The sequence below is a fragment of the Elgaria multicarinata genome, chromosome 8 (assembly GCF_023053635.1).
Source record: "Elgaria multicarinata webbii isolate HBS135686 ecotype San Diego chromosome 8, rElgMul1.1.pri, whole genome shotgun sequence".
Lineage (NCBI taxonomy): Eukaryota > Metazoa > Chordata > Lepidosauria > Squamata > Anguidae > Elgaria > Elgaria multicarinata.
In genome coordinates this window covers 58,765,435-58,781,779 of record NC_086178.1, presented here as the reverse complement: position 1 = coordinate 58,781,779, position 16,345 = coordinate 58,765,435, and the positions used below count along the sequence as shown (strand labels likewise).

Below are 16,345 nucleotides of genomic sequence, written 5' to 3'. Positions count from 1 at the left end.
GGTCCCTATCCCCTGTGTGGTGTCGTTCCTTGAGAACTTAGACTTCCAAAGGCTTAAAAAGCGGCAGTGAAGGGGCGTGCGTCTGGGCTGGCCAAGCCAGACCCCCCTGTTCCAGCCGGGGAACCACTGAGTCAAGCCTGGCGGTTCCATCACACACCCAATTACTACAACAAAAAGTAGAAGAGCAATACCTACTAACAAGTGAAGTGTAACTACTGGAACTAAAGCTTTTGATACTCAATATGAAGTGCTATTGTCTTGCACTGAACTTGATGGAAGTGAAACCCAAACAAATCAGTGGCTACCAGCATTAGTCATGTAGACTGTATGTATTTTTCATGGATGTCAACTAGTGATTAAGAATCTAGAAATGCACTAAATGAATCTGAATAGTTTTAGATTGCATTATTACCTATACTTTTATATAGCAAAAATGCTTCTTTTACATCCTCCATCATTCACTTTTTAAAAATATTAACACTCTCTTTAGCTTATGCATAAATTTGAGATCACTTTATTTACAAAGCTGCTGGTAAACAATTCCATGATTTCTGATGACATGATTCACTCCAATGAAGTTGTAGATCAGGATCGTTTATGATGGTTTGCTACTGAAGATATTTGTTACTCATCTATAGAAATGAATGTTGTAAAATCTAGATGGTAACCATTCTAAGAGTTTGAAACACAGCAAAAAGAACTATAAATATTTATTATTATTACTATAACAATGAACCAGTTCAGATGACATGCTAAACCACAGTGGTTAAGCACTCTGAGCTGAACATTAGGACTTAGCATGTTGTGTGAATCATTCCTAACCATGGTGGCTATATAACCACGTTGTAAACAAGCTAACCATTTGCTGCAAAAGGGTTAGCAGCCTAACCATGGCCCTTTCTATATCTAAGGATTATCCCAGGAAAATGGAGGGATCGTCCCTGCCTGCTCCCAGGATCCCCTGTGTGTCATTTGCATGCACAGGGATGATCCCAGGATGATCCCAGGGGAAAAGGCAGGTGTAGAAACGGCCCATGTCTTAGCATTTTGTTTGAAAAAGCCCAAAGATATTATTACTACTACATTTTTATCTCACCTTTCCTCAAGGGAACTCAAGGCAGTGTTCAACATTTTTCCTAATCACTTTACTACCCATATGATGAAGTTGAAATCCTATGTACACTTAATAGGAGTGGTACGTATACTGCAAATAAAGAAATGCACCATTGAACAGTGGGATTGACTTCCAAAGCAATATGCATAGATCTGGCTGCCACTATCTCATTTCAGTGTTTGTGCCCTTCCAATATTAGGTCCATCTCCCTTATTAGTTCAGCTAAAACAAATTTCACTCACTCATATCATGACGTTGACAGCTTTTCCTTTTGAAAAACTTCCAAAAGGTTAATAATCTCAGCTACACAAACTGCCCCAAAGTATATTTCTTTCCTATTATTTCAGTACTTTACAAGATATTTATTCTTGTAATTACATTGCAATGCCCATAACTTCCTATTCTATATCATAGCAGAAGTTCTCTCTCTAAGGTAAAGGAGTAATACCAATTCACAGTAACAATTCCACACCCCTTAAGAAGTGAATAATAAAAGCACACCAAATGCACATATACTGATTGGGTCACCTTGGCAGTAAATAGGCTGCAGTGGCCAGCTGATCTGCGGCCATTAGCCATGTGCTGGTAGCTGCAGCTCATTAGCGTTTAGTATTTACGCTACTGTTTGTAGCTGGCAGGCTGCAAATTGGGACCTTGTCAAATCATTGCACGAGTGCCAGGTCACGCTCACTAGGCATAGCATGGTTCACAGCACTGCAGTCCTCCAGTGTCAAGGGCTAGTTTTATGAGCTCAATTAGTAGAACTGGGAAAGACTCAAAATTAAAAGTTTAATCAGCAAGATGTGAGCTGGGAATTGAAACACTACTTTGGAAGTAACCATCACAGTACTCATTGTTGTTGTTGTTAGCTTATATATTAATGAACCTAACATTCCAGGGTCTCACTTTAAGCTTACATTATACAATGCTCTCAAAAAACCTGTTCTGATCAAGGACCCCACTCTGGGTTTTTTTTAAAAAAATACATATAAAATCTGACTGCACCCTTATGCAAAAATCCATCTATAAAAGATTTCGGCTGCAACCTTATACACAGATTAAGATTTGCATTTGAAGTTTTGATCCAACAACCCTAGCCACACCACATTCTAGAACTAAATTTTTCTACATAAAAATACATATACAATGTGTGTACGTGTGTGTGTACATATACACACACACAGCTTCAGTGTCAGTATACAGAACAGGAACCTAATTCCATCTGATGAATTTTAGCCTTTAACATGGTTAAAGCAGTGCACTATCACTAAACTTCTATGTCCAGTCATGTGCCAAGATGAAAGAGGGGGAAACTGTCCTACAACCACTACCCTGTACCCTCAGAGATCAAGTTCCAAATGATCCTGTGTTACATGGAAATCCAACCTGTGGAGGAAAAAAGAGAAGCCAAGACTTAGGTAATTGGAATACACTGTTTATGTATATTTTCCAGCCTCTGTTTGGCCCTGAAGTGTATTTCAGCAGGAGTTTTAAAAGTATGTGGGGGGTTTTAATGAAAGAGTGTTGACAATAATACAAGACCTTACTGATATACTAACAAAGTTAGGTTTTACTTCTATCTTGCACAGATATCTTACATGTAGTTTTATTTATATTCTAACATTTAATTCCCAATTAAATATAGGCTTTTCAAATACAGATTTTGTTCTACATTCATCTGATGGGAACACGAAGAATATTGTCCAATTATTGCCCTGACCCCCATACCCATGCCAGATCAAGAGTTACACTTTTACAGCATGTCAGCTCAAGTGTTATTTAACATCAACTCACATTCCCTTTCTCTAGATTGTGAGAACCAGTTATGTACAAGTTAACACTTTTATACAAGTTAACGCTTTATATGTCAAAAATTGGGCATTTCATATGGATTACTCAAATGTGGGAGGGCAAAACATGATTTGTTATAGCTTGGCTCCATCATCTTTTTAAAATAAAATCACTGCACCAGCAGTGTACTATCTGTCTACCTGCAAAAAGGTACAGTGTTCCTAACTGTGTAATATGCGTTCCATTTGTGTTACAATTATCAAAACTAGGACACTGCACTGTCTCCCCATTTATCATATCAGCCATTTCTTCATCCTGACAGCAAAGAATGCAGGTGCTGGAATGAATTCAGAAGAGTATGGTTTAATTTGGAACATCTCTGCCCAGATTAAATGTTTCTTTGAAAATCAAATGATAAGGGCAAAAGGGAAACACAGAAGGAAAAAAATTCCATCAGTGTTACCTGCTTGTTACTCAACCACAAGAAGACACCTGGACCAAGAAAATGACCAATCTGGTGAAGGGTTCAGATGTGAAAAATTCAGGTTCAAATCCCTACTAAACCATGAAGGTCACTAGATAGTTTTGGCCAACAGGGTTTAGTTAAGATTTTTATTCTGCTCTAGGCTATGCCAAAAGTAGGTTACACTAAATTCTTATATCATATTATCAACTTAACAATCCAGAGATAGGTTAGACTAAAAAAAGAATAACTTGCCCAAGATGGACCCATAGGTATACAGACACTGAAATAATAATACTATGTAGCATTGGTGGACAAGAATCAATTTTTTAAAAAAAAAATTACATTCTTAAATGTTTATGTCTGGAACTTTTAGAAAATGTTCAGTGTATAATGTCTATAAATCTTGGTTTATTTTAAATCAAGTTATTTCTAAACCACCATGTTAAAATCTATGCATATAATTACTTAAAACTGAAACCATGGCCATCTCTCAAAATACACCAAATTACAGCCCACTTTTCTCTGTCAAAAAAAATAATAATGGAGGGGGGAATCTGACTTCTGATGTCCAGTATTAAACGTGTAATCAATAGCTGTAAGCCATGTATTGAAGGTTATTGCAGCTATTTTTTATATTTCTGACCATATCAGCTGAAAAGCATGGACATTTACTTTGACATGGAGAAATACTACTCTGGCCATAGCTAGACCTAAGGTTTATCCCAGGAGCATCCCGGGTTCATCCCTGCCTGAGCGCTGGATTCCCTGTGTGGCACTTAGATGAACAGGTTTGACCCCAGGACAATCCTGGGATAAACCTTAGGTCTAGCTACAGCCTCTGTGTGGCAATTCAACCCTTTCATATGACATATTCAGAGTGCTTAGTCTAAAATCCAATACACCTAACACAGAGAAACCTCCATGCAAATGATTTTGCTTAGTGGTTTTGTATGTCCATGGAGAATTAAGCAGAACTCCATTAATGTCAGAGTTTTCTCCCTTGTCACTCAGGCCATTGCTAGACGAGGTCTTAGCCCGGTGTGAGGCCCGGTCTCCCTCCTGTGCATCCAGATGACGCACAGGGGATCCCGGGGTCAGGCCGGGCTAAGTCTTCCCTTAACCCGGGATAACCGGATGCGGTTATGGCCCGGCTTTTCCGCAGCCCCGGCCTGAGGCCGGGGCTGCGGAAAGTCTAGCAGGGTCCGTGGCTTTTCATGGCTGCTTGCTTACTCGCGAGTAGCCAGGAGAAGCCACAGACTGGGCACAGCGCTCATAGGAGCGCTGTGCTCATCTGGCCGGGGGGGGAATCACGGGGGGGAGATGGGGGACGGTGGAAAGACTGGACCCGGCAGGAGAAGGGAGGGGAGAAGAATGGGGACAGCATCGGGGACGGGGACAAGGCCTGGCGAGCGGCGACGGGCATCAGGGATGGAGGGGAAGAAGGACGTGGACAGGGCCTGGCGAGCGGCGACGGGCATCGGGGATGGGGGACAGGGCCTGGCAAGCACCGATGAGCATCGGGGATGGGGGGGAAGAAGGACAGGGACAGGGCCTGGCGAGCAGCGACGGGCATTGGGGACAGGGCCTGGCGAGTGGCGATGGGCATCGGGGATGGGGGACAGGGCCTGGCGAGCGGCGACGGGCATCGAGGATGGGGGGGAAGAAGGACACGGACAGGGCCTGGCGAGCGGTGATGGGCATCGGGGACAGGCCTGGTGGCATGGCGAGCGGGGACGGGGGATGGGCAGGGGGAGCGGGGAACCCTTTATTTTTTAAAAAAACACCTACCTTTTTCGGCGGTTCGCTCCTGCGCACATGGCCCTTTAAGTAAAGAAAAACCGGAGCATGCAACGGGGCTTTCCCTTGCCCCATCGCGTGTTGACGTCTGGAAAAGGGTGACGGCGCGCGTTAGCTGTAGCGCACCATCGCCCCTACTCCCGACCAGATTATCTCGTAGGTCTAGCAAGGCCCTCAGTAGGTATTTTCCAGTACAAGAGGTATGCAGGCAGCATGGCCAAAGTTTAGATTATGTTCATAGGTGGCAGCAAGGCTCTACTTCATATGCAAATTGCTTCAACCACCAATTAGCATGCATTCTTATTCATGAAACAGATGAATTTCAAAACAGGAAATTTGCTTTAAATAAATGATTAAAATCAGAGCAGCTGCTATGCAGAAACCACAATGTAACAAATGAAAAAAGAAATGAAATTTGTGAATGAGAATACAGATTGCAATAGCAAATACACACCAAAACAGGGAAGAGAGGCATATAAAGTATTTCCAGAGCTATGCTCCAAGATGAACAGAGGCACTTTAGAATTAAGGTGCCTCTGTTCATCTTAGAACCACTTCTCCTGAAAGGGGAGGTGGCAGAGATTTTGATGCCCTAACGTGAGAGGCAAGTACATCCAATGATGGCACACATTTATTTTCTGAGCCCCCAACAGGTACTATTTCCTAAAAGGCTTGCACACTGGCCAGTATTCAAACTAGGGGTTATCAATTATAATCTACACTAGTTGATACACTTTATTTCAAATCTTAAACATAAATATATTATTTGATCATACAACTTTAAGTGTTTAAGGCTTGAAATAAAGTGTATCACCTAGTTATACTGATTGTTTGGATCCGAAAAGAATTCAAGAGAGAGGAATCTTCAATGCACTCAAGTAAATGCTAGAATACTGAAGCAGCATGATTCAGGTGCCTTTTCTGTGAAACAAGGTTATTAGTTCAAACTCTGCAATCTTGTAGTGTAATGTAGTAGCAAAGAAAAAGATAAAACAAGAACAAGAAGAAAAATTCAAAGTCTCCAGGTCTACGATTGCAGCAGATAAGGAAGAACTCACAAAAACTCCTGCATAGCAGGGCTGTAAAGGGCACTGGGAAAGCTGCTGTACAATGAACGGTCTGTACTAAGTGTGCCAGCTTTATAATATTAGTGTCACAACACAAGGCATTTCAAGCTGAATTCTTGCAGCAAGCTAGAAATAGAAGGCTTTGGATTTAGGATCATACATGCTGAGAACAGCCAGTGAAGAAAAACGAACAGAAAGAATGCCAGCAGTTTTAGCCAAGGCTCAGGCAAACAGGATCATTAAAAACACACTTGTCAATTGGAAGAGGCAAGTGAAGAACTACCCACAAGTTTCTTTCCAAACCAAAGTATTTATGCACTCCCTGCTGTTGACCTCAAGCCAAGTCACTTGGCTTTTTGCAAATGAACACACCCAGCTTCATTCTAGTGATAGAACTAACCCCTTTACAGTACTTGGACTGGAGCTGTCCTATGGCTGCAACATGCATTGCATTACAGGACGCTAGTAGCCTAATAATATCATACATCAATAGTTCTAGCAATATCAGCAAGAAACAACAAAAGTAAGTGTAAACCAAGGTAGGCTTGTACTTTCTGCAGGGCCAAATATTTTCTCCACCTTTGCTGAAACACCATGTTGAATTAGATAAAGACAGCTAAACCATGTTTTCAAAGACTCCAAATCCAAAGAGTTTAGGAAAGACTTTTAATGGGAAAGGCACAGGGCTTCTCTGTAGTGAATCGCTTCCTGTTCCCCAACCATGGGTTCAATTACTTCTCCCTTTCCCTCCAAGGAGTTTCAAAGTGTCATTTCTGCAATTGGTGGAGGGACAGACAGCACTAACGAGCATTCGGCTTTTTCACTGCTCTTGCCAGGTATCTCCGTAGCTCATACCAAAAAGCCACGCTGCTAGGTTTGCACATCATGAGAAGCTACTCTGAAAACAAGCCACCCTCACAACACAACAACAAGCCAAGGGTGACTTGGTTGTGATTAACAAACCACAGTGAAGCCTCCACACAGGGTTCAGACATCAAAACAACCCACAGTGACACAAACAAGGCTTGCAACCCGCCAAGGCTTATCATGTTGTGCGAATGAGGTCACTGTGACCACAAGAAATGGAATTTGATAGCATGGCTGCTTATTCAAGTCTTCATTTTATTTATTTATTTATTTATTTATAGTATTTTTATCCCACACCTCAGCCAAAAAGGCTCCCAGAGCAGCTTACAATCATTAGTGCCTATCACTCAAAGAAATTATTATTATTATTATTATTATTAGTATTATTAGTATTATTATTATTATTATTTCTAACCCGCCTCTCCATTCTGATCGAGGCGGGGAACAACAGCAAGTAAAGTTCTTCTTATAATCTAGTGTGTTTCTCAAACTTTAGAATGCAGGCACCCTTCTCAGCCTAGCAACCCATGTCATCTCCTTGACAGGCAAGTACATAGGATTCTCACATACTGCTGTATGTGTGGGACACTAATCCAAACCTGGCATTAGAAGAGGACTAGAACAGAGCAGACCCAGATTCCCTTTCTAAAATCAACTGGACAGAGGAGAATAACAGTTGTGGTCAGAAACTCCTGTATGTTCCCTGCTTCTCTATAGCTTCCATGATTTGCATCTAGCAATGCTCTATCTTGGTACTTGGAAGAAAGTGTCTAAGGCTTTACCTACTGCAGGATCCTATCCTGTTCTCTCTAAGTTCACGACTCGCTTGGAGGTCTTCTACCCTCCCTCTCAAAAAGAGGGAATAGCCCCATAGCTTGAAAACCACTGTTCTCTGTGTTTTTTCAAAGCATGCATTTATTCATAACACTAAGATTGATTGGACTGGGCAAGTGCTACAGTTCTCTTTCTGTCATTTCAGCCCATATGTTAAATACACTCAAATTATTAGTGATGTAGCAGCAAAATAGCCATAAACTATAAAGTACAAAGATACTAATTCCTCTCCTCAAACCAGTCAGGAGCACATACCCAGTAATTCTAAATGTCAATCACTTTTTAATATACTTTTAATGGCTCATATTATTAATCCTTAAAGCACTGAATGTTAAACTTGCAGCAGGCTCTTGTTCTTGTATATTTCCATTCTGGTTGGAAGGAAAGAATATTTGCTTTTTAAAAATTAATCCTATACCTCGTCGATATGGTATGGGTTTCAGAGCAAACAGGTGCCACTTTCAAAATTCACCCTGCAGGGGCAGCCCAACACTCTGTTTACCTCAGTGAGGATTATTTGAAGTTGGGAAAAGTATAGAGGACATTTATTTCTGGTACTGAAATAAAGAGCTATCACATTAACTTAATAACTTGAGAGGGAAAAAACATGAATGGGAATTTGCAAAGAGTGTCTTGCAAAGATATTGTACCAGGGGATTTTTGTTCAAGCATCCCTGCCTAATACTAGGCAAAAATCACAAATGCAGAAGCACAGGTATATTCCCACATGCACACCGTGATAAGACAGGAATGATAGCAATTTAATATATGACACCAAGGTACATTTTTAGACAACAACCCTCTAAAAGCCATCTGACTTTCCATTTAAGGAAAGTAATATCTCCAGCTCTGGTAACAAACCTGGAAATTATGTAGAGAAAATATTTCATCACATTCTAACCCATTCAAGTAAGGGCTTCACCCCATACTGTATGAATGAATTAATGAATGAAATCTTTATTGCTAAAGGCGATAAGCCATCACAATTTGATATAATTAGAAAGTTAAAATACAAGAAGATGAGCTAATGTAAATGCAATAACAACAGTGAGTTTAAAATAGAATAAAAATAGTAAACAAAAATACGAAAATATAAAGATGCAAAATCACATTAGCATAATGGGTACTAGGCCAACACATATAAAGGACCAAAAAAAAAGATTTCCAGATCCCCATTATGATACTTATAAACGGTTTTTATGCCTAGCTCTTAACTTACTTGTAGCCAAAGCAAATTTTGCAACCAGAGCAGTACATTATTGCCAGTCAACGAGATACAGATTTGCTCAAGGGGAGGTCAGTTAGAAAGGGAATGAAGAATGTAATTGAGATTTTTTTGTCTAAGGGATGTATATAAAGGGGATCGCAACAGATAATACTGTATCACAAAAATGAGATTTAGGAAATCTTTATTTTATGAAGGAATGACACATTTATTCCTCCATAAGCTTTTCAGACTAATGTAATCTCTAGAAAATAATATTAACATCTAACAGCTTTAGAATTACAGTTTGTAATTCAATCTGCTCAAATTTACAACAAACAACCTAGATCACAAATCTCTTTTCTCTCCAGAAAATGGCTATCCACAATGGATCAGGTGACTTCAGGATGCAAATAAAAGGTTTCTGGGGATATTTTACCAGCGAAAATATCTCATTAATTGTGTGAATCAAAATATTTCAGAACTTACAGTCAAGTCAAAGATAAGTTACTTTTAAATGAAAAAAGCTAGGGTAGAGAGCCAAATCTTAGTGAGTCAGAATTGCTCTGAATCTAACCAGCAGAGTTTACTGCCTAGAAATCAGAAACCTGAGTGCAAAAGTTCAGTTTCAGTACAGGAACTACCTTGAGAAAAGCACTACCCTGTTTACCCAAGACGTAGAGCAAATGCAACTCTGAAGATGGGAAGTGGGGCAGACTACATTCAAGTCTGTGAAACTTTGAAAACAAATTTATTTCTTTAGATGAATAGCCTGCTGTAACCTGAAGGCTCAGGGTGCTTAGCACACATAAAAATCGGTGAAATAGAGCAACAGTGCATCTTTCACTAGGCCTTCCCAACTTAACCAAAGCTCCAAAGGCCAGTCCAACAAGTAGGTTTAAAATGCTTCAAAGATGCTTGGAACTGGCAAGTCTGCAGTGAGAAGAAGCTCCATAACTAGGGTGACCTCCTGTATCTTTAACAGTGATGAAGCACCTGGTGAAATTCCCTCTTCATCATAACAGTTAAAGCTGCAGGAGCTCTGCCATCTTTTGTATTGGGTCACTCTGCAAAAGAGGGCAGGACTCCTGCAGCTTTAACTGTTGTGATGAAGAAGGAATTTCACCAGATGCTGCATGCATACAAATGACACCTGCTGAAATTCCCTCTTCATCACAACTGTTAAAGATGCTGGAACCCTGTCCTTTTCATATGGTCATTCTATCCATAACTGATGGGCAACTACCAAGAATGACTAAGTTTGAGAAACATATCAATTTGAGGGTGTCCTCAGTAGTTTTCAGAGATCATAATAAAACAAGAGCATATTATGGCAAAATTCATACAACTCATATGGACCAAGATGTTCTTTAAAAGTATCCATCATTAGACTCAGTCAGAACAAAGCACCAAATGGAGCCTCACCCCCACGCTTCCCACAAAGTCAAAGTGCATAGTACAAGCCTGGTGAGTTATTTTGGCACCCAAGGCAGAAAACCTGAAAAGCACCTTTCACCTTCCTGGCAGTATGAGTACAACAATAATAAACTAAATTATGAATAATCTGCTGCCCTTTCATGACATCCAACTCAGCTGCCTTAGGCAGCTACGTCACTCTACCTAAGAGTACAGCCATCACCAGTGTTTACCATAGGTGGTTACCACCACCAGTGGGAAATACTCCAACTTTCCTGTTGGAAGTACTGGAGTGTATACATAGCTATCAAAAATAGAACATAATTACCCACAATAATTGTAAACCAATGGTATTTTACAGTGTACGTATAAGAAACTAATTCACATGTTACAACAAAAATTCTCACACAGAATGCAGTTCTATGTGAGAATTAGATTAAAACCCATATATAGATTGTAATGTAAAATGATTATATACAGATGTTTGGCTCCAAGTACATATGGTGTATACACTGGAGAGTCATAGTCTCAGAGCATGTGTGAAGGGAGTAAGAAGCCCTCATCTATGTCCACATGATAATTTTTATGTCTTCCATATAGGAATTTCTGCTATGTGACTATTATTTCTTGAGGTTTTTTCTTACATAAAATAGACATAATATTTTTTATATGTAAATCCAATAACCACTGGTTTAAAGGGAAAAAGCTGAAATTTAAAAATAGCTTCCAAAATCTATGAATTAGAATCTATATAATTTCCAGACAAACAACACTTGACTATGTATTACACTTACAAATATGTGATTCAATACTTTTGCCTACACATTTGTAAATGCCTTTTGGACACAAACATGTGACTTGGGCACATAAACTTCCCTTATTTCATGTGACACTTGTCCATAACATATTTTAGAATGTTCATAAACCAAAGTGTGCACATAAAAACAAGGCACATCAGAAAGATGCCTACAGCAGAGAGACATGATTCCATATCACATCTGTATACAAATTGGCTACTGAATAATCTGTAAATCAGTTCATCAATAGAAATACAACAGACACAGAAATAAGCAGATCAAAGCCTATGATTACCAAGAAAAAAACTGAATGGGATCAGTTTGCTACTCTACAATTTCATCCAGTGTGATATCAAGCACAGAATTCAGCATCCCTGGAATTTCAGTTTTAGCTTTAAAAATTAATCAAGTCCCTAGCCCTTAAAGCTCCCTTTTGCATTCCCTTTCCCAACCCCATCACCAATCACCACCTGCCCACCTTTTTTGAATTCTTCAAGCATGGCATCAAGCTTGGTGTCATTGAAGACAAAGTGCAGCGGATGGTTATAGAAACGGGTGATAGTCTTGAGTGGGGTGCAGTCATCAGGATCCACAAAGGCCAAGTCCTTAACAAAAAGAAGGTCCACAATGTTGGAGCGGTCACCTTCAAAGACAGGGATACGGGTATAACCACTCTCCATGATCTCAGACATAGTGTTAAAATCAAGCACAGCCTCAGCAGTAATCATGAAGCAGTCCCGAAGCGGAGTCATTACATCCTCCACCGTCTTTGTACGCAACTCCAGTGCCCCTTGAATGATATTCAGCTCCTCCTTGACCAGGTCATTGTAAGGGTCAGTGACCCTCAACATCTCAAGTAGTTTTTCACGATTGTAGACAGTACCAATCTCCTGCCCTAAGACACAGTCTAGCAGCTTGCTGACTGGGTAAGAAGCCGGGAAGGTCATCATCATGAAGAACTTGGTGAGGAAGATGGTGTTGGCGCCTACAGCAAGGCCGTGCCGGGAACAAATGGCCTGTGGCACGATCTCACCGAAGATGACGATACCGATGGTGGAGACCACCACGGCCACCAGTCCGGAACCAGCGATGTCATCAAGCAGGATGGTAAGCGTGGTGTTGACCAACACATTGCCTAAGAGTAGGGAGCAGAGCAAATAATTGCCCTGGCGGCGCACAGGCTCAATGCGCTTGGCATAGTTCTTCTCTTTTTCCGTCCCACAGTTCTGCACAATACGCAACTCCATAGGGTCGAGGGCCATAAGTCCCAGGTTGAGGCCACTGAACATGCCTGAGAGGCACAGGAGGAGGGAGATGAAGATGACCTGAAGCCAAAAGGGAAGCAAGAATTTCTTCTCCTCCCCCACAATCATCTTGGTATCCTCACCATCATGATAAATCCAAGTAGTCTCAGTCCAAGGCCCTCCATCAGGGCCAATAATACTCCCTCCGCCACTGCTGCCCCCAGCTGAGCTCCCCGGGGCCCCTAGGATAGCTGGAGAGGACACGGAGGTGCAGAGGTAGTAGGACTTACTCTTCTCCGTCTTGCGCAAGGGCTTGATATCGATCTCGATTATACCCGAGGTGCGGCGGTTGAGAGTGATGTGCGGCTGGATTATGATGTCCGAAGTGCGGATGCCGCAGCGTTGTGGGACCGGCGAGGTAGAGCCGACGGGAGCCGGGCCATCTTCTTGCTCAGCCGGCGGCCGCCTGCCTTCTCCATCCCTCCACCGCTCATGCTCAGTAAAGGCAATGCGGGACCAGGTCTCGTTATTGATATTCTGCCCATAGACCCGCAGCTTGACATGGGTCCTCTCACTCACTCGCAGCACTCCCTTCTCCATGAACGATACGTCGTCCGTGTCCTCCAGCCGCAACCCGATAATCACCGTCTCCTCAGAGTCGGACGCGCCGGGCAACAAGGAGGCGGCGGCGGCGGCGGCGGCGGAGCGCGGGGGCTGTTCTCCGAGGCACCGGCTGAGGAGGATACCCAGCAGCAGCGGCAGCAGCAACGGCGACCGCGGCAGGACCCGCGTCTCCCTGTCGCCGCCTCCCCCCGGCCCCGCCATGAGCCAGGCAGCAGCCGCGGGTAGAGGCGCGGCCATATTCCAGTCAAGGGAGGTCAGCACTACCAGGGCCACAATAAACGGAGCGGCTTCATCGCGACGGCGCTCAACGGCCAGAGTGAGTAACGAGCCCCTCGAGGGATGACAAGCGACTGCCGGGCCTTGGCTAGGAGCAGTTCCAACCCCTACCCTGAGGGGAAGGGGGAGGGGGAACGGAGCCCGCGCGTGCGTATCCACCAATCAGGTGAATACAAGCGGGACAGCGGAGAGGTGGGTGGGAGGCAAAAGGAAAACACTTGCCCAATCAGCGAGCGCGCACGAGAAATGGGAGGGGGTGAATGCTAGCCGGCCGGCTGGCTGGCCGCCTGTCCGCCCTCCTCGCGCACGCTGGGGGTGTGTGAAGAGTAAAAGCGAATCTCAGTCCGCGCGCTCGCCTTCAAACCAAATCCTTGGGACGTACTAAAACAAAGGACAGTACTTGCCCATAGGGAAACCATACTTGCCCATAGAGAAACCATACTTGCCCCTCGGGATTGAAAAGCGCTTGTCCATAGGGAAACATAGGACAGAATTCTCCATAGAGAAACCATACTTGCCCATAGGGATTCATTGCAAACCACTTGTCCATAGAAAACAATGGGACAGAATTCTCCATAGAGAAACCATACTTGCCCATAGGGATCCATTGCAAAGCGCTTGTCCATAGGGAAACAGAACAGAATTCTCCATAGAGAAACCATACTTGTCCATAGGGATCCATTACAAAGTGCTTGTCCATAGGGATCCATACAACAGAATTCTCCATAGAGAAACCATACTTGCCCATAGGGATCCATTACAAAGTGCTTGTCCATAGGGATCCATACGACAGAATTCTCCGTAGAGAAACCATACTTGTCCATAGGGATCCATTACAAAGTGCTTGTCCATAGGGATCCATACGACAGAATTCTCCATAGAGAAACCATACTTGCCCATAGGGATTCATTGCAAACCACTTGTCCATAGAAAACAATGGGACAGAATTCTCCATAGAGAAACCATACTTGCCCATAGGGATCCATTGCAAAGCGCTTGTCCATAGGGAAACAGAACAGAATTCTCCATAGAGAAACCATACTTGTCCATAGGGATCCATTACAAAGTGCTTGTCCATAGGGATCCATACAACAGAATTCTCCATAGAGAAACCATACTTGCCCATAGGGATCCATTACAAAGTGCTTGTCCATAGGGATCCATACGACAGAATTCTCCGTAGAGAAACCATACTTGTCCATAGGGATCCATTACAAAGTGCTTGTCCATAGGGATCCATACGACAGAATTCTCCATAGAGAAACCATACTTGCCCATAGGGATCCATTGCAAACCATTTGCATTTAGGGAAACATAGGACAGAATTCTCCATAAAGCAACCATACTTGCCCATAGGGATCCATTGAAAACTGCTTGCCCATAGGGATCCATAGGACAGAATTGTCCATAGAGAAACCATACTTGCCCATGGGGATCCATTGAAAAGCGCTTGCCCATAGGGATCCATAGGACAGAATTGTCCATAGGGAAACCATACTTGCCCATAGGGATCCATTGAAAAGCGCTTGCCCATAGGGATCCATAGGACAGAATTGTCCATAGAGAAACCATATTTCCCCTAGGGATCCATTGAAAAGCCCTTGCCCATAGGGATCCATAGGACAGAATTGTTCATAGAGAAACCATACTTGCCCATAGGGATCCATTGCAAAGCACTTGCCCATAGGGATCCATAGGACAGAATTGTCCATACAGAAAACATATTTCCCCTAGGGATCCATTGCAAAGCGCTTGCCCAAAGGGATCCATAGGACAGAATTGTCCATAGAGAAACCATATTTCCCCTAGGGATCCATTGAAAAGCCCTTACCCATAGGGATCCATAGGACAGAATTATCAATAGAGAAACCATATTTGCCCATAGAGATCCATTGCAAAGCACTTTCCAACCGGGATCCATAGGAGAGTATATCTCGAAGGAAAACCATTCTTGCTCGTTGGGAAACATAGAACAGTATCTCACCGCAGGGTCAATATACCTGCCCATAGGAAGACATAGGACAATGCAGCAGCCTCTGCAACCTTGCAAGGAATCATTCTCATAGAAAACTCTACCTATTGGGCAAAGTGCTTTTCTACTTTAGTCACTTGTTTAGACATTTGCTGGAGACTTTATTTTATTCCTGGAGTCTTAATCTGATAAGCTACGTTCAAGTACATTGTTTCCATTATAATTTTATTTATTTTTTCTGTCTATTTCATTCTTTGCCCTCCGTGGGCTTTTTTTTGTACAGCTTTTATTGAGTGCATTTCTGCTATATATCACTTCCCCCCCCCCCAATGATTAGGTGAGATATAAGTGTCCAAAAAAGAAAAGGGAAGGCACGGGCAAGCAGCACAGGTAGCATTCTATGACAGTGATTCTCAAACTGTGGGTCAGTGATTCTCAAACCTGTGGGTTCCATCCCACTCTCAGCTTGGTCCCGGTGTTGCAGCCTGTTCAGTATCTCTTCATCTCTGCCATGGCAGCACCCCAGCTTTCTCGTAAGACTAATGCAGCAGCGGTTCCCTAAATGCACAGGGCATAGGTTCTTGTGGGAGGGCGAGTTGTTTAGAGAGCAAGGCTGGAGCATGAAAGGCGAATGTGAAGAAGGGAATTTAAAAGTTAGTTAATTGTATTTTGTATTAGCATTTTAAAATTTAGTTTTGTTAAATGCATTGAAGAGGAGTTTGCCTCAAAAAGCAGTACAAAAATATTTGAAATAAATAAACACAGACAAGCTGAGGGGGAGGGAAAGGAGCTCATCTTTTTTACATTGTTTCTGAAAAATTTCTGTATTATTTCTAAACAGAGAAATGTATAACACCTACAATTTCATAACTTTTA

The 16,345-nt window shown here is 42.5% G+C and overlaps 1 protein-coding gene across 1 annotated transcript in view; it reads right to left on the bottom strand.

Annotated features, from left to right (window-relative positions):
- CNNM2 (cyclin and CBS domain divalent metal cation transport mediator 2) overlaps window positions 1–13,496 on the bottom strand; it is a 118,548-nt gene extending 105,052 nt beyond the window's left edge. The window contains exon 1 of the mRNA XM_063132584.1: window positions 11,832–13,496. Coding sequence (XP_062988654.1) covers window positions 11,832–13,458 — 1,627 coding nt within the window. The 5' untranslated portion in view covers window positions 13,459–13,496. The remainder of the gene's footprint in view (window positions 1–11,831) is intronic.
- Window positions 13,497–16,345: the final 2,849 nt, after the last annotated feature.